Below are 25,806 nucleotides of genomic sequence, written 5' to 3' on the forward strand. Positions count from 1 at the left end.
TCATTCACACAGGGATGTGGGTGTCTTCACGGCTTCCTAGACCCAGTCAGGGGCTGGAATAGATGTTTCTACTGATTTGTTATTGTTACTGTTGTTAATTTTGAGACAAGGTGTCATGTAGCCCAGGTTAGCCTTTAACTTATATAGCCAAAGATGTCTTAAAAGGGTCCTTACTGCCTCCTCTCTTTTAGTGTTGAGAATATTGACATCGAATCTAGGGCTTTGTGTACACTAGGTAAGCACTTTACCAATCGAACTACCTCCCCAGTCTCCTCCATCCCAGCTATTCCTACATCTCGATTATATAGGGGAAAAATGTTACCCCACTACATTCCTTTCTGGGTTTTATTAGTAATTGATGCCATTAATGGTTTTCCTGCTTTAAAATAGAAAAAAAAAGTTCCCAGTAGCTCAGATACATTGGGGTCTAGCCTGTTGGAAGTTTATGTAACATTAACACCAGTTATAATTATGAAGCTTGCCTGGGGCCAGCACTCCTCAGAAATGGAACAGTGATTTGAAACAAGGACTTCAGTGTAAGTGGTTCATGTAGGTGGGAGACTTGGGAAAGACAGGGAGAGAAGTGGGGAAATCAGACAGGGAGGAGTTGAGTAGAGGCTGAATAGAGGAACAGGTTGCAGTGAAGGGAAACTGAGGCTAGTGACTACTGAGGACCCTCCAGGGGGTGTAGGACATGCCTCAGCATGCTTGTCTTAACTGAGGGCTGAGAAAGTCCAGGTCCCATAGCCTTTGTCAGACACTGGTCTCTGGGGATTCACTCCCCAGCTTTCTTGGTCTGCCCCACAGGAACAAGTTCACTCTTATAGCAAATTAGAGGATACAGGCTGTCAGAGGTGAGGAGGATTAGGGCTCTTCTGCTAGAGTGTGGTCCATCCACTTGCTTGTCAATGAAGTCTCAAAGCCCAGGTGCCTCTTCAGGACCATGGACTAGGCTTGCTACCAGGAACTAAGAACCCAACAAAAGAGGTCTTGTCAAAAACAAGGTCCCTGGGTGAATAGGAGTAACCTACAGGCAAACAGAATTGCACAGTCAAAGCTATCATAGATATGTTAACACAGAGGCATACTGTGGTCTTCCAAAGAGGAGGCAATTGTAGCTTAATAGCAGACTTCTAATAAGAACTGGTTATCTCACACGGAGCCTTTCAAACAGCCCGAAATGGGCTCTTGCTGCCCTTTAGACTTGTATCCCCTCTCTTGGCTGTTGTTTAGAAGGTGGTTCCTGCCCCTGTGGCTTTGTGTGGATGCTGCTATGCATCCTATATGGGGGTGTCTTTCTGCCACTACCAAGAGAAGGACTAGAGACTGTGAGCCTCTCCTAGGGACATGCATGTGTTCTCTCTTCTCTCCTCCCCCTCCTATTGTCTTCTTTCTTCTTTTCCCTCCTTCCTTTGATGCTAGCTGCAAAGACTCCAACATCCAATGTCAAAGGCTGGCCTCCTGCTCAGACATGTAGCTCTCTCCTTCCCTGCCACAAACTCACAGACCTTGTTTGCTCTGTCCTGGAAGGGTTACCAGAGTTGTTTTAGGTTGATTTGGACTCCTGGCTTCCTTGGCTCATCTGCCAATCCTTGATAGGAGAATTAAAGTGCCAAGTAATTACGAAAAGCAGAGAAAGGGGCTCTAGCGGTCACAACAGGAAAAGAAACAGTGCTCCCTTGACCTCCACCCCCCACCTTCCACCACAAATCCATCTCTGGGGTCCTGATGTGATTTCTTTCACTAGAACAGAGAGGAAGATGGAGCTTGGACGTTCTAGTCCTCTTCATGGTCTCACCGTCTGTGGTCTGACAAGTTGTCAGAACTGAAATATCTTCCTGAGAGTTAAGCTCCCTCTGTGGTCACCTCAGACCTTAGTCTTTTCCTGGGAGTTTGGGGAAACTGTCATTTCTAAGAGTCCATCATCTCAATAGATAATCTGAGAGTAGGAGGGAGGGACACAGTGTCTGGTTAGGAGCACTTCAGGTTGCTTCCCAAAGGGTTCCTGTCGGGTGAGCAGGGCCCAGCGCATTCTTCTTTACCCTTAAATGGAGGCCCAGACTTTGGCTTCTGGTGTCTGTGCTCCTAGCCCAAGTGGCAGGAAGTCAGGTTTCCTCTCTCCACTACTAGACAGAACACAGCATCCAGGGTTCCTCATGGGTGAGTGGTGTGAAGCTTGAACAGGGCAAGTCTTAGATGAAAAGAAGGTGCGGGATGCTGCCTCCCTCCAGGTGGCTGGTCCCGGCCCCTCCCACTCTCCTACCTGGAGTATTCTGGAGGGGGCTTATCCCTTTTTACCTGAAGCAAGAGACAAAGCATTTCACTGGATTTACAGGCTTCAGGGGCGAGTAGGGGTTCAGGCTGGTTGCTAAGATATCTTTTAAATGGAAATCAGGGCGGAGAGACAGCACATATATCTAAGCAGCCATCTGCTAAATGTTGCCTCTTTTGTTGGAAGCAGCTCCTGGTGGTTCAGACAGTGAGGCTGGGGGTGGGGAGAGCTGCAAAGGATGGAGGGTCTAGGGTAGGGGCACTGTCTGGGTCTTAGGACTAACCACCAACCAGAGGAAGTTTCCTTTTCTGCTCCTAGGTCCACTGCTCTCCCCTCCCCCGTTTTAGCTGACCCCTCCTTGCATTGTTTTAAGTATAAAAATCTGTCTGCAGAAGCTGGAAAGGTGGCTCAGCAGTTGAAAGCACTTACTGTGCTCTTCCAGAGAACCCAGAGTTCTGCCTGTTCCTAGCACTCGTGCCGTGCCGTGGCTCACAATCACCTGTAACTTCAACTTCAGGGTATCCGTGCTCATGTGCCTACATCCCCCTACAACACTACAACACTACAACACACACACACTGAAAAATAATAATAAAAATAAAATTTAAAAAAAAAATCTCATCTAGAGGCACTGATAATAAACTAACAGCCTAGCTTCACAATTCTGTATTGCCAGTATACTTCTGGGTTTGCATATGGATGTGCATGTTTGTGCATACACACATGCAGGTATGCATGTGCAGATGCCTATGTGTGAATGCTCCCTGCCATCAGGGCCTGATAAGCGAACCTTTCTGAGCCCATGAGCCCTCTGCTTCTGAGAACCCCAGCCTTCCTTCCACGGTTCTCTCTGAGCCGAAAACACAAGTGCTCATATGTAGTGGAACAGCTGGACCATCTCCGGTTCCTAAGCAATCCCTAGTAGAAGCTGCCAGTTCTGGGTACAACAGGCACATGGATGCCTCAGGAGGGGCCTCCTTTGCTTGGAGTATGGCCTGACGCCAGGCAATCCAGAGTAAGTGGCAATTCTTTCCAGGGTGGAGGAGAGCGTTCCGTTGGGTCCAAACTGCCTTGAATCTCATTTCCCAGTCGCTGAAACCTGGATAACTGTGCACAGGGCCCCAAGGTATGGTGGAGTTGGTTGTTCCTTGTGCAAGGTTGCTCAGTTAGGGTGCTCTACCAACAGCCAGAGGGGGACATCTCGTTCTCACTACACAAGGATACCTTACAGACTGGGAGCTGTTACGTTGCAGAACTGTGAGTACCACATGAAGAAATCCAACAACATGGCGGAAGCAGGGAGGAACCGTTTCCACCCTGGATCAGGGATCAAGTCTAGGCTAACTTCAGGACACTGTAGACTCAAAGATCCCTGACCTGTTACTTCACTTCTGTCTCTCCTCTTCCCTCTGCTCCAATGCTCCTCATGGACAGTCCTGCCTCCTCCGCCAGTGGCTGCCTCCTCTACAGGATGATTGTGATATCTGATAGCATAGACCATGCCCAGACTCTGCTCTCAGAGCACTGCTGTTTACATTGCTGGCCAACAGGACTTCAGCCCCTCCCATTTGCTTCCATGGCCCTCTTTCCAGGCCAGCCTCTGTCTCCTAATCTCCCTTCCCTTCTGCCACCTACACCTCTCAGAGGTGCTTGAAGTCCTCCTGTCTCTTGAAGGGGGACAAGAGTCTTGTCTCTCAGCCTTTGTTCAAATCCCTGCTTCAAACAGGAAACACCTCCCCCATTTTATCTGCCTGAATCAGGATAATTTATCCATTTCCTTTGACTCCCCCTCTTCAAAAGTGGGGGTGAGGCCGCCTTTTGTTTGGCTGTTAGAGAAATGGGCTAAGTGACAATTCTCAGAATACAATTTTAATTAAGATTCAATAGTCACTTGTCTGTCAGCAATCTTCCATGCTGATTACTTAAAATATATTTACCCAGCTCTATTATGTCACCCATTTGAATTCATTAGACATTTACTAATCTTCAACAAACTTTTTTTTTTTTTTATAAAAATGGTGGTTTGCTTAACATCATTTGGTAGGATGAACATGCTTGAAGCAAAAGAGTCTGAGTTTCTCTAGCATGAGGTTGTGAGTCCTACCTCCCTGGCCTCTCTTACCACCTCAGATGTATGGCAGAAATAGTTGACAAAGGCCAAGGATGGAGAGACCCAAAAGATAGATAGGCCATCACAATCCACACTACGCTACACTGAATCAGACTCTCAACCTAGAACTGGCAGGACTGGCTTGAGAGGGATCTGGGGACCAAGCAGAAGATGCTAGCGCAAGCCTTAGGTAGACAGCCTGGGGACTAGCTCCAGCATTTCCTGACAAAAGCTGATGCTGAAGATTTCCTGCATCCCTGACTAGGCTCTGCCAAGTGTGGACCTAGAAGACCAGAGCTCCTCTTAGGAGCAGAGGAAGGCAAGAGGTAGAGTTCTCCAGTGATTGACAACTAGAGATGTAGGCACTTAATGGGACCCAGGACACGATGGTTACTCTGCCTCTGCAAGGAGTTTGGGGACAATAGGTACTGGCTAAGCTTTCGTTGCTCCTGAGGGGACTGGAGCAGCATTATGTGGAATTCATGTGGGAGACTCAACAGGGGACTCCTAATGAAGAAAGTGAAAAGGGGTAGACCCTTCTAGAACACAGGGCAGAAAACTCCCAGGAAAGACCAAACAGCAAATAGTATTAGCTTTTGCTGACCCTGTGTTCTCTGCTTCTATCCTGTTCCTCTGCCAAATAGTTAAGAAAGATGGCCCAAGAAAGATGCTAAGAGATGAGTAGGCCGTGTGCTAATAAAATTTTATTTACAAAACAGACAGCAGACAGCAGTCTTGATCATTAGGGGAACCCACAGCCACATATGGAGGAGGATCATTTGGGATGTGCTGCTAAGTGTGAAGTACACACCAGATTTCAAAGTCGTTATACAAATGAAAGAAGATCCAACATCTTGTTGATAACAGCACTGATGGCATTGACATGATATTGTGGGTGAAATGAAATGTGCTACTAAAATGAACTTTGTCTAATTTTTAACAAGATACCGTCACGGGGAAGTCTAATATTACACTTGGTTCATAGTGTTTCTGTCAGACAGCGCCGTTCTCGGGATAGCGCCATCTACAGGTGAAATGTGGGGAAAGCTGCTGGTCCTTGAAGGGTCCCCAGGGAGGAGTTTCCCTTAAAGAGGTACCTTAAGAGAATTGAAATCTGCTCAACCAAGGATATGATTGGAAGAGGGTTTTTATATTTGGTGTGTGTATATAATATATGTTTATCACATACTTCTCTGTTGCCAGTAACTACTGTTCCCCAAACTCTTTGCAGAGGCAGAGCAATCACCCTGCCCCTGGTCCCACCAGGGATATCTCTGGCTGTCAATCACTGGAGAACTCTACCAGTTGCCTTCCTGTGCACTCAAGAGGAGCTCTGGTCTTCTAGGTCCACCCTTGGCAGAGCCTAGTCAGGGATGCAGGAAATCTTCCCCATCAGCATGAGCAAGGCAGCATATAGAGGAAGGAGTTTGCTTGGGCTTGTAGTTCAGAGAGTTGGGAATCCTTGGTGGGAGTTGGGGGTGGAAGCACAGGGGCAGGAGCAGAGAGCTGAGGGTTCACACCTTGAACCATAAACACAAAGAAACAGTGAACCCAAATGATGTGAGTCTTTAAACTGCCTCCAGTGCCGTACCTCTAACAGGATCACACCTACTTAACCTTCCAAACAACACTATCAAGTGGGTACTAAGTGCTCAAATGCCCGAAGACTATAGAGGACACCTCACTCACACCATCAAGTAGTATAAATGTAACCCATCTGCGGGGTGCTTTCTGTGTATCTGTGGCACTCATCTTGGGACACACAGAGTTCTCTTTCCTTGAAATACGAATAACTTTCTCAAAAGAAGACCAGAGCAGGGGCGATAGCTCAGTTGATAAAGTACTTACTATATAAGCAAGAAGGACTGCATTTAGGTCCTTGGAACCCATGTGGAACCCAGGCACAATGGGTGCCTATGATCCCAGTTCTGAGTCAGTGAAGGCAAGTGAAGCTGAGCCTCACTGGCTGGCAAGTCCAGCCTAAATGGGGGAGTTCCGGGCTCCGTGAGAAACACTGTCGTAAAAAAAATAAGGTGGAGAGCAAATGAGGGTGACATTCAGCATCAACCCCCAGCCTCCACACACATGTACGTGTGTGCCTGAACACACAAACATGTGCACATGCGCAAAGTAAACAAACATTTTTAAAAGGAGCACCAAATTAATCTTTAATCCCATGTCATCCCCACTGCAGAATACTTTAGCTCTTCCAAACGTGTTAACATGTGCAGAGCGTCCACAAGAGCCAGCAAGTGGGTACCGCATCTCCAGCTTATTGGCCTCTGAAGCCACTTTGTGGAACCTAATTAGCACTCTGAGAAAGCCAATTTGAGAATTGCTGGTCGTTAGGAAGCTGTACAGCACAGGATTTTCTTACAGACCAACCCAATGGCTTGGTTTTCCCATAGCATGCACAAAAAGGCGCATAATTGTTATTACATGGAATAGGGAGATTATGTAAGATTGGGAGGCACAGAAACCCCCAAAATACTTTGTCTTTATCCTACCCAAAATTTCTTTTCAAGAAAAATGCCTACTAAGTGTGAATGCCCTAGTAAGTGAGCATATACCCAGCACGGGAGAGGGAAGTATGTGTGTGTGCGCGCGTGTGTGTATGTGTGTGTTAGGGTGTCATGGTATAGGGTATCAGGGTATCATCAGAACCCTCAATGAGAAGGTGACTTAAATAATGACTCAAGTAGGCTGTGAGGCAAGTTCCTGTCCTTGTGCACAGGCAATCTTCCCTGATAAAATGTGCTCTTGAAGCCCACAGACTAGTATGGATAGACAGAATCTAGGAAAAGGACCTAGCATCAGTCAGATTCTTAAAACCATATCCTTTTAACATCTTGCCTTCCTGAACTCTCAAAAGTTGGCATCTAAGTGGCTCGACCTTGATGAAGAACCACACAAAGCCAGTTCCCACCCATCCCAGCTTCTCCCGGGAGGAGCTCTCTTCCTCCCTACATTGTTCTCCTTTAGGATCCCTGAGATATTAACACTGCAGTTCACAAGACATGTGAGTACATGTGCCTCAAACACCCACTACATCAGTGGATGAACAACTATTATAATATTATCTATCCATCCCTCTACCCACACATTCATGAATTAATTTGTATATCTACCCATTCATTCTCTCCATCCATCTATCCATACATCCTTCTATATACCTCAACAGGTACCCATACACCCACCTATCCACCTGCCCATACATAAACTCATCCATTCATCTATTCATCCATCTATCCACCTGCCCTCCCATCCATCCTCTTATCCACCTGCCCACCCGTCCATCTATTTATCTATCCACCTGCCTACCCACCCATTCATTCATCTATTTACCTGCCTACTCACCCATCCATCCATCTATCCACCTGCCCACCCACCCATCTATCCTTCAATCCACCTAGACACCCATCTACCATTCTCCTACTCATCTACCTATTCATCCTTCCCTGAATCCACTCATCCATCCTTCCATACCAACACCAAATCTACCCATTCAGTCACCCACCCATCTAACTATTATTCCCCCCATCTGTTCACTTACTTATTCATCTAGCTAAAATCTAACCTCCTAGTCATCTGTCCACCCACTATCCAACAAGTACCAACCAAGTAACTAGGTTGTTCTGGGCTTCTGGACACTGCTAGATATTTGGAACACAGAAGTTCATAAAACACTTGAAAGGTCTGCTAGCATGGTACTCACATGGTGCGTGCAATTTAGGAAACAATCTGAAAGCACACAGACAGTGAATCAAGTTGTTAGGAGATAAGACCAGCTGAGGAGAAAAGATAAAGTAGAAGAGCAATGGGAAGAGTTAAATGAAAAGGTATGAGCGCTTAACCTGGGCATAGCCTGTCTCTGTTGTTCCCCGGTGGAGTGTGACGTTCCTTGGAGGGAGGAAGCTCTTGATAAGGGCAATTGCCTGCTGACCTTGATGTTGTGTCCTTCTTTCCAGGTGCAGAGGCTGAGTGACCAGACCATGGAGACTCTGCTTGGTGGGCTGCTGGCTTTTGGCATGGCGTTTGCTGTGGTCGATGCCTGCCCCAAGTACTGCGTCTGCCAGAATCTGTCTGAGTCACTGGGGACCCTGTGTCCCTCCAAGGGGCTCCTCTTTGTGCCCCCTGACATTGACCGGAGGACGGTGGAGCTGCGTCTGGGTGGCAACTTCATCATCCACATTGGCCGCCAAGACTTTGCCAACATGACAGGGCTGGTGGATCTGACCTTGTCCAGGAACACCATCAGCCATATCCAGCCCTTCTCCTTCCTGGACCTTGAGAGCCTCCGCTCCCTGCACCTTGACAGCAACCGGCTACCTAGCCTTGGGGAGGACACACTCCGGGGTCTGGTCAACCTGCAACACCTTATTGTGAACAATAACCAGCTGGGTGGCATCGCTGATGATGCCTTTGAAGACTTCTTGCTGACTTTAGAAGACCTGGACCTATCTTACAACAACCTCCACGGACTTCCCTGGGATTCCGTACGGCGCATGGTCAACCTCCATCAGCTGAGTCTGGACCACAATCTGCTGGACCACATTGCTGAGGGCACTTTTGCAGACCTGCAGAAACTGGCCCGCCTGGACCTCACATCCAATCGGCTGCAGAAACTTCCCCCGGACCCCATCTTTGCCCGCTCCCAGGCTTCCTTGCTAACTGCCACGCCCTTTGCCCCACCCCTGTCTTTTAGTTTTGGAGGGAACCCGCTGCACTGCAATTGTGAGCTTCTCTGGCTGCGGAGGCTGGAGAGGGATGATGACCTGGAGACCTGTGGATCCCCCGGAAGTCTCAAGGGTCGCTACTTTTGGCATATTCGTGAGGAGGAGTTTGTGTGTGAGCCGCCTCTCATCACCCAGCACACACACAAGCTGCTGGTTCTGGAGGGCCAGGCAGCCACTCTTAAGTGCAAGGCCATTGGGGACCCCAGCCCTTTGATCCACTGGGTTGCCCCCGATGACCGCTTGGTGGGAAACTCTTCCAGGACTGCTGTATATGACAATGGCACCCTGGACATTCTAATTACCACCTCTCAGGACAGTGGACCCTTTACCTGCATCGCAGCCAATGCAGCAGGAGAGGCTACGGCCACTGTAGAGGTCTCCATTGTGCAGCTCCCACACCTTAGTAACAGCACTAGCCGGATGGCACCCCCCAAGTCTCGCCTTTCGGACATCACAGGTTCCAGCAAGACCAGCCGGGGAGGGGGAGGTAGTGGGGCTGGGGAGCCTCCCAAAAGCACCCCAGAGAGGGCTGTGCTTGTGTCCGATGTTACCACCACATCTGCCCTGGTCAAGTGGTCTGTCAGCAAGTCAGCACCCAGGGTGAAGATGTATCAGCTGCAGTACAACTGTTCTGATGATGAGGTGCTGATCTACAGGTGAGCCAGAGGCTACCGTGTGGTCAGGTGGGACAGGAGCACGCTTGGGGAAGGGCTGGGAAGCTAGAGCCTGTGCGCCTGTTTCCCTTCTCTCCAGGGGTGCCTGTGGGGATCCTGGGTCAACTGTTCCTCTGTTACAGGTAAGAGGGCTCCCACCAGGGTAGCTGAAGAAGTGTGTGTGTGTGTGTGTGTGTGTGTGTGTGTGTGTGTGTGTGTGTGTGTGTGTGTGTGTAAGGACAGTGTCTCCCAGGAAAGGGAGATAGCTATGTGGCTAGACACTTCTGAGCTCCTTGCTATGAGAGCAGAATTAGGGCTGAGCCATTGGGATATCCAGTGGCTGAAGAACCTCTCCCTGGCTCCTCGGAGTCCAGGAGGAGAATGATGAGAGGAGAAAAGAGTTGAGCATCATGGCCTGGCTTTCCACTTCTGGTCGGTTCCAGATTCCTCAGCTGTTCTATGGACCTAATCTACCCAGGCTGATAAGAGACTTGTGATGGAGAGAAGTTTAATCAAAGTGAGTCAGCATGTGTGTGAGTGTATGTGTGTATGTGTTTGTGTGTGTGAGTGTATGTGTTTGTATGTTTGTGAGTATGTATGAGAGAGAGAGAGAGGCCTACTTTAGGTTTGACTGCATCAAAGGCCCCATGAATTCCTCATATGTTCAGTTTCTCATTACCTTAAATTCTGTTTTCCTCTGGACTGAGTCCTGCCTTGGGTTGCCTTTGCCTCCAGAGATGTCTGCCTTTTTTTGTTTATTTCTTTTTTATCACTAAAAGGAGAAGAGCTTCCCCTTGCTGGCACATTTCTGGCTGCCCGAGACTCACAGGCTCATGGGGCCCTTCCAGATCTTATTGCGCCTCATCTTGTCCACCACCCCTCTGTACCCCAGGCTTCTTATGAAGATGGGGTCAATTATACTAACTTTGAAAAGTGTCTGTGAATGTCAAGGGTCATCCTTAGGCCTGGACAAAAGGGAGGCTAACAACACAAGGGCAAGTAGCATTATATACCCTAGCCAGGCTTATTCATGCATGGATATAATCTTGACAATCTGGAGGCAGAGGCAGGAAAAAAATCACAATTCCTAGGCCAGCGTGTGTGTAAATTCCAGGCCAGTCAAAGCTGCATGGTGAGATCCTGTCTCAAAAGAGGAAAATAGCAATAGAAAAGAATCACATATCACAGAAGCCATAAACAGACCCCAGAGCCTACACGGATGATCTCAGAGGGTCTCTTCCCATACTGGCCTCAGTTTCAGTGAAAACGAGGGCTGTGACTTATACCCCTACTGCTTAGGGAAGGTGTGTTTCCTATGAAATCCTGTTACATGATGTGCTCTCAGAGGGACTAGTTTGGTAATGGAGCCACAGGCCTCATCACATGACCCCAGAGGCTACCGTGCATCAACCCTCATCACGTCATGGAGGGCTTCCGGATTGATCAATTTCTGGATAGAGACAGAGCAGATAAGGAAGAAGCCAGTGTGTCCTTGAGGGCCAGAACACCGTGGAAACAACAGAGAGAAGACTGCTCTTATGGCAGAGAGCATGCAGAGGGGCTGGTGTTATAACTGAGCTTGGTTTTACATGTATCAAAAGACAGAGTTATAAAGCTGCACACTCTCTCAAAAGGGAGTTGTAAAGCTTCTCTCTTTCTATCTCTGTCTCTGTCTCTGTCTCTCTTTGTGTGTCTGTGTGTGTGTGTGGTGTTTCGACTGATGAAATATAGTCTTCATAGAAAACTAGGAGAGGAAAGATATGGAAGGAGCAGTTACATCACCTTGTCCTTGTCCTCCCACCATGCAGACCTAACTGGTAGGCTCTAGGATCTAGGAAGTGCCTCTGTTTTATACCATCAGAATGATGTGTGTGCATGGCCCATCTCTAGCATTATTAAATCTTTGTCTTCCCCACTTGAGAACTCAGCTGGCTCGGCTGGCTTAGTCCCTATGGTACTAAAGTATTTTGTGTTGATTTAACCATTAGCTTTCAATCATTAGAATTTTAGGTCACTTCTTTTTTTTATTTTTCAGTATTAAAAGTAATTTCATGATGGATTTTTATTTTTTGTTTTTTGGTACCAAAGTAAAAATACATTTGGTGCAATGCCAGTTTTCGCCACACATTCTCCTCCGAGTTGAACTATTGGCTTAACAAGTCAATTATAACGCTTGCTTGTTATGTTTGATTATTTATCTACTCTCTTATCGGTGGCACATAACAATGTTCTTCTTGACCGCAGCTTTCCCAGTACTGAAAACTGTGCAACGCCTTTCATCTTTGTCAGTTGCAGAGGTGGAACACAAGTCTTATTTAATTTACATTTTTTCCATAGCCTGTGAGGCTGACCTTTTGGAAAATAAGTGCATTTTCTTCAAGTGTGGATTTGTCATGTGGCTTTGACTTGATAAAAAGCAGAACAGCCAAAAGCCACCAGCTGTGTGGCTGGCTCGGGCATGAATTGATGAAAGGCTTGAGTTAGGAGGACACAGAGACGAGATGGGCATACGTCAGTAGCATGGCTACGTCACTGTCATGAAGATGTCACCTTCTACCCTCACCAGGGGCTCATAAATGCCTGGAGCAGCACCAGGCTTTGAAGCTGGGTTCTTGCTCTTACTCAAGGGAAAATTCAAATTTATTCTCTTGGCTGGCTGACTAGGAATCTGGAGAGTACAAATAAAATGAAAGTGTCCAGCCAGGTGTGGTTGTGTAGGCCTTTAATGCCAATGTCTTGGGAGGAGGATTCAGGCAGCTCTCTGGGAGTTCAAGGCCCGTCTGTAGTGAGATTCAAGCCAGTCTAAGTGTCTTAGTCACTGTTCTATTGCTGTGAAGAGACAGCATGACCATCGCAACTTTTATAAGAGAAAGCATTTAATTGGGACTGGCTTATAGTTTGAAAGGTTTTGTTTATTATCATCATGTTAGAGAGCATGGCTGCACTCAGACAGACATGGTGCTGGAGAAGTGGCTGAGAGCTTTATATCTGGATTGGCAGGCAGCAGGAAGAGAGAGAGACTCTGGGTCTGGCTTGGGCTTCTGAAGCCTCAAAGTCTACTCCTGGTGATACACTTCCTCTAACAAGGTCACATCTACTCCAAAGGGCCACACCTCCTAATTCTCCTCAAGTAATGCCACTCCCTGATGACTAAGAATTTAAATATGTGAACCTATGGGAGGCCATTCTTATTCACCACCATACTAGGCTACTTAGTGAGACCCTGTCTCAAAACAAAACAAAACAAAACAAAACAAAACAAAACAAAACACCAAAACACATTAACAAAGTAGACTAAAAAGGAAGCATTAGAAATTAAAACAACAAAACTCACAAACTGCAGAGGTCAAGTCTAACTTCTTAAGGCTGTTCATGAAGACTAGATGATATACCACAAGAAAAATGCTTCCTATAGAGTCTAAAGAGACTGCTCACTTGGTGCTTGCTTCACAAGAGTGAGTACTTGGGTTTGGATCTCTAAAATTCAAGCCTGATGGATGGCTCATGCCTGTAACCCAGCACTAGGATATGGACCTTGGCTAATTCCTGGTGCATTGGCTAAACAGCTTAGCACATGCATGTTTACTCATATATACACAGCACATCACACTCACACACAAAAAAAACCAGAAACAAACAAAATAGAAAAGAAAGCTTCCCATGTGTTAAGCAGCCACAGGATATAGAGTTGTGTTAGTATTGTTAATATAGCCAAAGTAATAGTAGTTAAAAACGAGGTTATTATATTCTCTGTTGTCCTAGGGGAGGAAGTAGAAAGAGGTTAGATATTCCATTTAGCCTTCTCTGCAAGAAGATAGATGTCCAAAGCTTTGAAGAAATTTCTAGGGAGGCTATGCTCTCAGTGGAGAGTAGGAGCAATCACCAGCACCAACATTATCTCAGCCTCACTGATTGCATGAGGCACAGTTTTCCAGAGTCTATTTCACTTAGTCCTCCTGGTCTTACCAAGTACAAAGGGACAAAAGAATATCACAAAAGTCCCTCAAAGTCACACAGTCAGAAAAAGGCAGGCCTATTGCTATGGTTTGATTGGGTGTCCTGAATGACAGTACTGGGAGGTGCTGTGAACCATTAAGAGATGGAGACATGAGGGAGGTCCTGGAATTATCAAAGTATGCCCTTGAAAGGGATTGAAGGGCCCTAGTCCCTTCTTCTCCCTTAATCTATTATTATCTGCTTGTCTATCGACTATCTGTCTGTCTATGTATCTATGTATGCATGTATTTATGCATGTATGTATGCATGTATGTATGTATCTATCTATCTATCTATCTATCATGTATTTATCATTTATCTACCTATCTATATCTATCTACTTATCTATTATCTATCTATCTACCTATCTATCTATCTCCTATCTGGAAAAAGATGTAAGACAGTTTTCTGTCATTGCCTCCTGGCTCACCAGAGGAGGTCCAATGCAGTAGAGCCATCCAATCTCAGACCTGCACCTCCAGAAGCACAAACTCAATAAACCTGTTTTCTTTATAGCATTAATCACTTCAAATAGTTCCTCATTATCACAGGAAGCTGAATAATAAGCATTGTATTCAACCCTAGATCCTGGCTGTGGTTTACAGGACCAGCCTCCATGGTTTTACTGAGGGAGTTCATGGTGGGAGAGAGAAACTCTAAGAGGGACACTGGACTTTTTAAAAAATGAATCTTTCCCCCGAGAAGGAAGAAACCATAGGTGTTGCATAGCAACTCTCTGCTCAATTCGTATCTCAACAAGAAGGATCAGAGAACAGGAGAGCTGAGGGATGGATAGATGAGAAGCACAAATGAGGAACACACACACAGCACAGGATCCAGAAAAACATCTACCTGTCACCTATTCACCATCTATCACTTACCGGCCTGTCATCTACCACCTTTCTACCCATCTAGAAAGAGGTAACATATTTCATCTATTATTCATCTGTCCACCAACTTATCATTGTTTATCCACCGATCTATTATCTATCATTGTCTATTCATCTATAATCCATCTATCTGTCCATCTATCATTGTCTATCTATCTATCTATCTATCTATCTATCTATCTATCTATCTATCTAGTCTATCTATCTTTTATCTGTCATTGTCTATCCACCTGTCTATCATCCATCTATCTATCATTGTCTGTCTATCTATCTATCTATCTATCTATCTATCTATCTATCTATCTATCTATCTATCTATCTACCTAGTCTATCTATCTTTTATCTGTCATTGTCTATCCACCTGTCTATCATCTATCTATCTATCTATCTATCTATCTATCTATCTATCTATCTATCTATCATCTATCTATCTATCTATCTATCTATCTATCATCTATCTATCTATCTATCTATCTATCTATCTATCTATCTATCTATCTATCATCTCTCAGTGCCTATATATCCACCTGTCATCTACCTGTCATCTGCCTTGGTCATATTTGTTATTCATCTGTTTATTTCGAGGAATATGCTACAAGTATAGCCACACAAGTACAAGGTAAGGAGAACTGGGTTTGCTCAGAATTGTTACCTAGGCTTGAAGTTGTTGCTCATAAGGACACTGCACCCATGTAACGGTAGAGTGTTAAAAGACACCGTAGTTCTCTGCTGTGTCGAGGTCAGGGGAGGTTGTGATTCTACGGTGCAGAACAGAGTTGTATTGTGTTTAATCCAGAATGGCCAGAATAGAGCTGTAGTGAGTGCAATGCGGAATGGCCCAGCATAGAAATGAGATGTTAGAAGTTCGGATGAGATGAGGTAAAATTGACATTGAAGATGAAAGGACTTAGAAAAAGATTCCAGCTCCTCTGATCTAGTTAAAGCATTTATGAATAGAAAAGGGCAATGTGTATGTAACATGCATGCACAGATACATGTGTTGGTGCATTCATGCATGTGCACGCACACACACACGTGCATGCACTCACGTGCACTGGCCCATCACAAGAATAAAACCCCACTAGCATTACCCTGCATAGCTCACAAGTGAGGTTAGCTGAGATGAGATGTCACTCTCCCTGTTCACTGCTTTCTCCTCAGAGGAGTCCCCATTAATGCTGTTCTTTTCCTGGATGGTCCTGCCCTGGTGATCTAGGGACCTGGCTTTGCCTCCCTGTTCTGCTCCAGTACAGACATCTCCCACCCATGGTCATTGGTGGGTGAGGTCTGCATATAGGTTACAAATTCCACACTGGAAGAACAGAAGGGAAACAGACCTCAGAGCTGCCTTGTGACCACCTAAGCGTCAACCATGATGATCTGGGAGCTTCCAGTGCTCCAGGAGAATCCAGTTAAGCCCCTTCCAGGCATGATGGGGAGGCAGGAGTAGGAATGTCTAACTAGTGTGATACCAATCCTTTCAGTCCAGGACTCTTCTTCAGCAGGACAGCATGGTTTCTGTGGCATTTACTGTGCAGGACCCTGTGTTCTGATGGTAGGACCTCCCAGGCATCTGAGCCCCAGAGCATGAGGTCAGAGACAGTGATCATGTTAGAGGTTCAGAGAGCCTAGCCTAACCCAGGTCCATGTCACTAACTGATACCCAAAGGTTTTTACCAAACCCTAGGGGAGCTGTGAGCAATGTCTGATGCATGTGGTTCTAGGCTTCATTCTAAAACATTCCAGGTTCTGGCCTCTCTCTAGATGGGGAGACCTGATTCATCTCAGGTGACCAAGGCAAACTTCTGTCATGACAGCTCTCATTATCAGATGCCTTAGATAGCCACTCCCCCCCCCCAGGTGCTTCTTTTCCCCACTGATGCACAGGCAAGCCCTGCAGGAAGGCACTGGGACACTCTGGACTCATTTAGCTCTCAGATTACCATCTGGCTTGCTTCCTGAGTGACGGGGAAGATTGACAGTCACATCTCACATCATCAGGGTCAGACCTTTCAGGGAAAGAATAACATTAATGGGTACCCCTCAGAGGGGAGAGCAGTGAGCAAGGAAGTGGGGGAGTGGTGAGAACAGCCCCTCACCCACCCAGAGAGAGCAGCAAACCATCTCAGCTAAGCCTCATCTCTTGTGTGACATGCAAAGTTAAGTGCCCTGCATGTCATTATCGGCCCAAGTGACATTCACAAACACTTGTCTCTAAGAGCTGTCAGGAACATCTGTCAGCAGATGAGATGTTGGAAGCAGTCCCAGAGAGGGCCCGGGGCATAGCCAGCTCACTACCTACAGCTCAGTGGGACCAGCCAGGCTACAGGCTTGCCTTCACCCTTTGTGTGATGTGTCCAGCACCTCAATGTAGGGACAAGAGGGACCTTGAGATATGTTGTCCCCCTTGAGGGGGCAACCAGAGAAGCTCTTTCTATTCTATCAGTATCTAGGCTGATGGGACACCTCACCTCTAGTGTATGGAGCATACAGATGAGCTGTTCAGGGCTTGGGATGGATTGCCTACTTAACAAAGTCACTTAAGGAGGGGTTGATTCTTAATCAGTTTGAAGGTCCAGTCTTTCAGGGTAGAGAAGGCTTGGGGCAGGAGTATGAGTCAGATTGTATGGAGTCAGGAAGCCAAGAGAGATGGATGCTGGTGCTGAGCTAGTGAGGCCACTGGTCAGATCATATGGAGTCAGGAAGCCGAGAGAGAAGGATGCTGGTGCTGAGCTTGCCTTTTCCATTTTTCTAAGTCCCGTGCCTCAAACCACTGAGCGGTGCTTAGTACATTTCATAAATTGATCTTCCTGCAGCTTCCTCACCTATCCCATTCCAGAAACTTCCTCACAGACTAGCCTGAGATTGGCCTCTTAGATGGTTCTAGAGCTTGCCAAGCTGAGATACCAATACCAATCTTTATGCTTGTTATTTGCTGCACTGTCAATCCCGCCACCTTGCCCTAGGAAAGGGATATAAAGATGGAGTCTACACCACCACCATTCCATCTGGTCATATCTCAGTTCCCTGCTCTCCACCACCCCGAAAGTTTGGAGACAGTGGGGGAACAAATCAGGATATTTGTTTCCTGAAGGGAGGAGGGCATGTGAGGTGCAGGGGCCTCTGCCTGTGTTCAGGACTTGCCTATGTCCCTAGGCAGGCAGGCTTCTCCTGAAGGGGTGCTGAGCACCCACAGATAGAAAGAGAGGAATATGCATCATTTGAAGTTGGAGAGACAAGACAATGCTGCTGTGAGGGGGGGGGTTCACATCAAGTCAGCCTTTCTGAGGACGCATCCTTTTATAACTTCTCTTCCTATTGAAATCATGTACCCACAAGTAGAGGGATAGGAAGGGTAAGAATGAGCCCTGGCTCCACCCACACCAGGGCTCACCCTGTGGGTCATTTTACTAAAGCCTCCTAGGGTCCTGGAAAGCTGGAACATGGGCCAGGCACCCACTTCAGCCTCGAATTTGGGGGATTTTTCTGATCAGTATCACTTCTTTATAATTTCAAGTGCCAGCAATGTTGGCATAAGCTGGGAACAAGGGTGCCAACCCGAACCCTGGTCCTACTCAGAAACAGCCACCCAGGGCTACCACCCTGCTACTATGGGCAGGATGTGGCTCTCTGAAATCCAAAGTGTACCAGGTGGTTATGGCAGCCAAGAGACCAAGTTACCAGAGGCCTCACAGCAGCAGCAGCAGAAGAGGAAGAGGAAGAACGAGGAGGGGGGTTGGGGGAGTCACCAGTATGCCCTCTTTTAAAAAGAGTTCAGGAAAAGAGAGTTGGGGCTCTGCTTTTCTGGGTTGCCTAGTCACCAAGGATCCAGCCCCTTTCTGTTTTGCTCCCTTACTACCCTCAGCTCAGTATTTGCCCCAGTACAAAATGTCTGCTGGAGCCAAGCTGCTGAAAGTCCTTTCTATGTAGAGGGAAGAACAGAAAGGAAAGGATAGGAGCGAAGTGGGGGATTTGCCAGAAGAGCCAACCAATGACTTCCACTACATTGTATGGCACATTTCTGCAAAGCTGGGTACAGCTCGAACTATAGAGAAGATGGAGGGGCAGCTAGAACTCTCGAAGCCTTTGACTTATACCCAGATTCATTTACTAATCCTACAGCCAAAGGCAAGGCATGTCACTGTCTTCAGTCTTGTTCTGTTCATCTGTAAAATGGGTTCAAGATTACGTCTTGCAAGTTTCACGGTCTGGGACAGAGAAGGAACTACATAAGTTTGAATGAGTATTCTTCATAGTCATCCAAGAAGTACTAGGACCAGTCAGTACTGAGGTCAGGGAATACTAGAACCAAGAAGCACGGGGACACGGAAATACTAGAAAATAGCAATTATCGGGGCCAAGAAGTACTGAAATGGGGAATATTGAGACCAAGGAGTACTAGAACTAGGAAGTATTGAGTTCAAGAAGTACTAGAACCAAGAAGTATCAGGACCAAGAAGTACTGGAATCAGGAGTTATTAGGACCAGGAAGTACTTAGGCCAAGCAGTACTAGGACTAGGGAGTACCACTAGGACCTGGACATACTAAAGCCAAGAAGAAGTACTAGGGCTGGAAGTACTAATCCTTTCCCTTCTGGACAGCCTTGTGCTGTCTATTTGCCAGGCTGACCCATGTGTCTTCATTTTCCTAATCCAGGAGAGCTATAAAAGGGACAAGTGATTTGATGAATGATAAAAGTAGAAAGTATGTTTGCCTGGTCAGAAATGTCTGCCATTCAATTGGAAGTTCCAATGGACACATAAGCGTGACAACAGGAGACTTTCAAAATCCCCAACAGGCTTGTGCATAGGAAGATACTTCGCAGGGTGCATTGTCAAAGATCCGATCAAACCACCATGTTCCTATCCTGTCCCTTTTACTAGCTCAAAGGTGACACATCTCAGATTCAAGCTGTTGAGAGGTGACCAATTCTTCTTTTCATTCCCCTTGCTCTGGAAGAGATTTTTGGCTGGGGACATCCCTGAAGTTGAGGGTAGCTCTGGACCCCTCTCTCTCCCAAAATTCATTCACTTCCCTCCTAGTAAGAGTAAACCAGCCCTGTGATATCCATACATGTTTGAGTGGTATCGAAGTAATAGAGTCTTGGGGAGCATCAGGAACCTGAAGACAGTGCCGGTGGCCACAGGCTTCCGAGCAATACCAGATACCAAACACTCCTTTCCTAGGAGTGTTCATAGGACCTGGCTCCTCGGAGACAGCTGGGCTATGCAGGAGTCAGGGAAGATTGATGTCCAGGCATTGGGTCTCCTCCTGTTGATCTGTAGTGCTGAGCCTCCAACCCAGACTGTACCTTAGGACCCCTTGGTTGCTGTGACATCCACCACCACCTACTTAGTTGGCTCAGGCTGGGCATCTGATGTTTTAGACCTTTAGACCTCCCCAGGCACTGCTGGGGTCACAGCCTCATGGATCTACATTGGCATTGATCTATGGAACATTTGCAATCCATTGCTGGGGTAGTTCCTTACATGGAGAGAGAGAAACCCAGGGCTCCTGGTCCAGCCTCATTGTACCATGTGCACCTCATCTTTGACTCTGAGACTTGAACTCTGAACTCTCCAAAGAGACGATTTGCAGAGCCTGTGGGAAGTTCCCACACAGAGCAGCGTGGGGGGGCACTTATCTTACGTCTGTGCTGAGTATGAGCAGCCAATACGAGGATGGGGGAGGGGCAGGGCTCTGCTCTCTGCTCTTTCCTGGTTGCTTTGGCTTTACTTCAGTTGCTATGATAAAAACAACCCAATAAAAGCAGCTATAAGGGAGAAGAGGTCTATTCTGATTACAGTTGCAGATGTGGTGCCTCTTTGCAGGTAAGTCAAGGCAGAAAATAGTTACTGGGTTTCTGGACAAGATTCCTGGTTGAAACAATATAGTCAAAGGCTTGGTTTTTGAAGAAGCTTTCAGGTCTAAGAGGGAAAGAGATAAGAGGGAAAGAATTTAAGATATGGGGCAGTGGATGTAGCCCATTAGAGTACCTGTCTAGCATGCACAAAAGCCTAGGGTTCAATTCTCAGCATCACAAGAAACTAGATATGGTGGTGTGTGCCTCTGATCCCAGTATTCAGGAGGTGGAGGCATTCAGGGGGATTTGATATTCAGGGTCATCCTAAACTCTTATCTTGAGTCCAATCATCCTGAGCTACATAAAAGCTTGTCTTAAAACACAAAACAATGTTTTAGAGTCTGGCGAGAGGCTCAGGTTAAAAGCATGTACTACCCTGGCAGAAGACTTGAATTTGGTTTCTGACACCCACACTGGGCAAATCACACTAGTCAGTGACATCAACTGCTAAGGATCTGCTTCTTCTGGCTTCCAATGGCACCTGCACTCTGATACACACACCCACACTATACATGTATACATATATACAAATACATACATAAAATAAGTCTTTAAATTTTAAAAATTTATTTTAATTAATTAAATTTAATATAAATTTTGGTTTTTCTAGATAGAGTTTCTAAGTATTGCCCTGGCTGTACTGGAACTGAGAGATCTGCTTGCATCTGCCTCCCAAGTGCCGGGATTAAAGGTGTGTGCTACCACGCCCAACTCTAAAATTGTATTTTAAATGTGCACTATGGAAAAAAAAAAAGCAAAGAGACAGCCTTAGGCTATTGTTTATTGTGGGCAATCAGAGATGGCATCTCCAAGGAGTGGAATGGGGTCAAAGACCTGAAGTGATAGAAATAGCCGGGCTGAGGAATCAGTGCACAAATGCTCTTGGGTCAGAATGTGCTGGTCCTGTTGTCCTGTTAGAGAGGCAGCAAGGACTCTGGGGGTGGGGGAGCATCTGGGGCAGAGTGGCAGGGAGTGAGTTGGAGGTGGGGGTGGGACTACACCAGGAAGGTCCTCAGTGGTCAGAGCAAGGCTTGGGTTTTACCTTATAGGAGGAGGAGCCACTGAGGATTTGAAAGCAGAGCAGAGGGGTGCTGTGATGAAGCCAAGTGGCCCTAGAGAGAAGATGAGTGAGGTCGATTAGTTCTAGACGGATGAGAGCCCTGCCCTGTCTAGAGAGCCTCTTGTCTCTTGGCACTCACACCCATGCAAAAGCCACTAGGATGTGATGTGGGAGTTACCAGATGTCTCAAGACAGGGCCATGTTAAGTCGTCTGACAGAGCACTGGTTATGTTTTTCTCTGCTGGGGAACCTTATTGTGGCCCCTGAAAGACTCCTAGTAGGGAGCAGGGCAGGCACTCTGACTTCTCAGTGTATAGCTCAGCCTGCAACTGCATTGCTGACCCAGCTTCTCTGCCTCACCTCTCTCTCTCTCTCTCTCTCTCTCTCTCTTTCTTTCTCTCTCTCTCTCTCTCTCTCTCTCTCTCTCTCTCTCTCTCTCTCTCTCTCTCTCTCTCTCTCTCCTCTGTTTGTTTTTTATTCTCACTCTGCCTTCCAGACTTTTTACAGGGTCTCTTGTAGCTTAGGCTGGCCCCCAACTCTCAATGTAGCTAAGGATGACCTTCCAATTTTGGTTCTCCTGATTCTACCTCCCAAATGCTGGGATTGCAGGCATGTATAACCACACCTGCTTTGTGCCGGGCTGGAGATGGACCCCCAGGGCCTCGTGATGCTAAGCAACCACTCTACTCACTGGGCCACATCCTAGCATCCCTGATAGTCATTATTTATGATACTGTTTAATTAGCCCATTAGGTTGGCCACAGCACTTCTGACAGCCCCCCCCCCCCTTTTTGTGCTAGTATCTGGCCATGACAGAAGTAGCTATTACAGATATAAGAGTGGCCTGAGATCAGGGTCTTGGTGACCTGTGCTTTATCCCCTAGGACATGTGGACAGAGTGGGCTTTTCAGGTTCTCGGCATGGGGACAGGATCTGAGAAGTTACGATGCTGGTGGGGTGGCAGCTGGCCCTGAACACTTGGGAGATATTTTTACCACCCATCAAAATGCCACCTCGTGCTCGCTGAGCTGATGCCAAGGCTGCTCCCAGCCTGTGCTCATCTCCTCCCCCGACTTTGACTGTTGCCAAGAAGGTCTGAGTGGAAAAGCTTGGAAAACTCCATGTGGGTGTGGCTGGGAGTCAGCGGTTCTCTCTCCCCCAGGACAGGGACTGGGAAAGCTTCCAGGTGGTGGGCTGTGGCTGAGACTCAGATTGTACTCTCCTCACCTTACATGTGAGAAGGCTCAGAGGACCCCGTCCCAAACTATCACAGATCAGAGGACCCAAAATTCTGAGGTGGTTGTTCATTTGTTCGTTTTTTGCCTATAATGGGCAGAAAACTAGGAGGGACTGGTGTGGTTTCTTTGGGTAATGGACAATAGAGGAAGCTATGAAGGGCACAGTGGAAGTCTTAGCAGCTACAGAAAACTAAGAGCATTTCCTAGGTATATGGCCAAAAGCCTGAGAGAACTTGGGATGGGGAAAAGGGAAAAGCCAAGATTCTTGGTTTCTATCCAGCTCCTTGATCAGCACAGCTATCTTGGACTTGGTTCTTCTGGCTTTAAAATGGGACCTCCCCCTCCCCCAATTTCACCGCTTGAAAAAAAAAACAGAGTAAGAACAAGACAGTCCAAGCTTACCCACACTAGCCTTCTCTTTTACCAATCACCCCACCCCTCACTCCCACTCTCCACATTGCTGCAGTGGTCCTTATACGAAGATAAGTTTGGAGTCAGGCCTAAGGACAGGTCTCGTCTATAGAGATCTGGTGTGTGTGTGTGTGTGTGTGTGTGTGTGTGTGTGTGTGTGTGTGTGTGTGTGTGTTGAGAAGGGCCATCCCCCACAAGGCTCAGGAGTGAATAAGTTCTCAGATGTAACAAACGGACCTGGCATGTAACCTAAGCTCATCTCTTCATCTCTGGCCTCCTAAGAAAGAAAGTTTGAGCCCTGGTCTGCCATACTCTACAAAGAGTGTCTCCATACTTCTCCCAGGACAAGAGAGGCTTTGAGGTGTGAGGTGGATCTGGGGGTGATAGTTACAGATGACATGTTTAAGTCAAGGCCGGTGACTCCATTCACTTTCACATTATCCTGTTACCTATTCTCTTCCTCACTGACACCCCCAGAATTATCATCCACATCTCCAGTGGAGATGCTGTGAGAAAACAGAGAATGTATGAGCCCAGCTGACTCTCCTGTCATCCACCCACAGACAAGTAGAAAGTGGGCGGGCACTTCAGAGGAGTCGCACTTACACAAGTGCAAGAAGTTTTTCAGGCAGTGCTAATGATATCTGAGGAACAAAGCTTTGAATTGAGGGCAGGATGTGGCTTAGAGGGACTGGAAGAGTCCATCTGAGTCAGGTAGATGCAGGTCTTCTCCTTGCAGACAGAAATGGTGGCCGAGTTCTCAGGCGTTCTAATTTATAACTTACAATTTGAGTCACAGCTACACTGGCTGCTATCACCACCTCTGAGCATACAAGAAAACAAAAAACAAAAAAAACAAAAAACCCAAAACCAGGCCATGCCTTGACCCTAACAACAGGCAGACTTGGGGCAGACAGCAGCAGAGAGTAATGACCTAGTCTCAGCCCTCCAAGAGCCATCTTTTCCCTAGAGCCACATGGTCACAGCTTTCTATCCCTAGCACCACCAGCCAGGCAGGCAAGAAGGGCTAAGAGTGGAGCTGTGAATCTCTGGTGTGAGCTTCTAATGCAAGGATGTCTGGCAGACAAAGTAACTGGTAGATCACAGCTGGGCTGTTGACCTTGAGTCTTAAACAAAGCGAAGGATAAAAGGTCATATTTACTCCAGCAAAGCCCTGGGAACCGTGAAATATCAGACTGTGGATAAAGACATCAGTAAATCACCAACTGCCAGGAGTGACTGCTCTTCTTCCAGCCTGTGGTGGGTATCCTGTGTGCAGAAGGGGAGGGAAAGAAGGTAATGGCCTCTGGGGACTCCAAAGAAAACTGGCTCTGGGCTTTAGTTGTGTTGAAAACCTTTGAGCTGTAGAGCACTCTAGGAGGTAACATCGTCAGCTCCATCCACCTCACAGAGACATGGCCCTACCCAGAGGTTGACACTGGCTGCTTCCTCTATTGTTCTCCACCTTGATTTTTGAGACAGTCTCTCATTAAACCTGGAGTTCTCCAATTGTTTAGACTGACTGGCCAGTGAGCCCCAGGAACCTCTATGTCTCCACAGTATGGAGATACTACTTTTTGTACATCTGGTCAACCTGCCTGTGAGTAGGGCATCTACTGAGAGGTCACAAAGGAGCAGAGGTAGCAAAGGACAGGGTAAAGTAGACAGGTAGGCAAGTTCTGGGCCTAGCCACCCTGGACAGCTTCCCTTAAGGGCATGGTTCCAAATGCTCACTCCTTAGTATAGACTCATGGTTGACAACAGCCTCAGTTGCTTTCTCTTGCCTAGTGATTGCTATGGCCAATGAACATGTACATGTGCACACACATGTGCCACCCCCCCCACACACACACATGGGCCAGTGTACACATACTCACACATCATATATAATCTTCATATAAGTTTAAGCAAGGTTGTAAGCTATTTTACAAACAGGAAGACCAAAGGTCTGAGAAATGAAGTAACAAACACACAGCCAGTGAGTTGTAGAGGATTTGAGCCCAGAGCCCAGGGAGCTTGTGTGTTAAACCTTGTGTATATTTGTAGTTGGGGACCTACTGGCATAGTCCTCTGGCAGCAATACCCTGCTAACCAGCTCATTCTGGCAATATACTTGCAGTATTCTAGAACATAAGAAGTGGCTGAAGCACAGTGGAAAGGTGATTTGCCCCAGCTCACACAGAAGTCAATGAATTGCCTGGGTCTGAGTGTGGTACGTTTGGTGGGTGGGAACAGAGGATGTTCATCCCCCAGCCTCTTCCCACAATCTCTTTGTGACCACCCGTCCAGCCCAAAGTGGGACAGAGATGTCTCCTGATAATTTCTTTCTTTTCTTTTCTTTTTTTTTTTTTTTTTTTTTTTTTTTTATTTTATCTACAGCCTTGCTCTGTCCCCGCCAGCCTGTTTATTAGAGGCAGAGGTGTTAGGGAGGATCAGTAGAAACACAACAGGGGCACATTTTGAGTGTGTTTCTCTTGCCTACCAGTAGGAAAGTCACCTCTTCACAGGGCAAGGCAGAGGACAGGATGCCACAGGAGCCTAGTAATCCCTATAGCAGCTTCAGTCAATGCCACACC

The 25,806-nt window shown here is 46.8% G+C and overlaps 1 protein-coding gene across 2 annotated transcripts in view; it reads left to right on the forward strand.

Annotated features, from left to right (window-relative positions):
- Positions 1 to 25,806, forward strand: part of Lrfn2 (leucine rich repeat and fibronectin type III domain containing 2) — a 166,002-nt gene that overhangs the window by 129,929 nt on the left and 10,267 nt on the right. The window contains exons 2-3 of one of the 2 annotated variants that reach the window (XM_006524896.3): positions 8,351 to 9,774; positions 9,872 to 9,914. In XM_006524896.3, coding sequence (XP_006524959.1) covers positions 8,375 to 9,774; positions 9,872 to 9,914 — 1,443 coding nt within the window. In that variant the 5' untranslated portion in view covers positions 8,351 to 8,374. The remainder of the gene's footprint in view (positions 1 to 8,350; positions 9,775 to 9,871; positions 9,915 to 25,806) is intronic. The other variant, NM_027452.3, reaches the window with a different exon arrangement.

The sequence above is a fragment of the Mus musculus genome, chromosome 17 (assembly GCF_000001635.26).
Source record: "Mus musculus strain C57BL/6J chromosome 17, GRCm38.p6 C57BL/6J".
NCBI classification, from domain to species: Eukaryota; Metazoa; Chordata; class Mammalia; order Rodentia; family Muridae; genus Mus; species Mus musculus.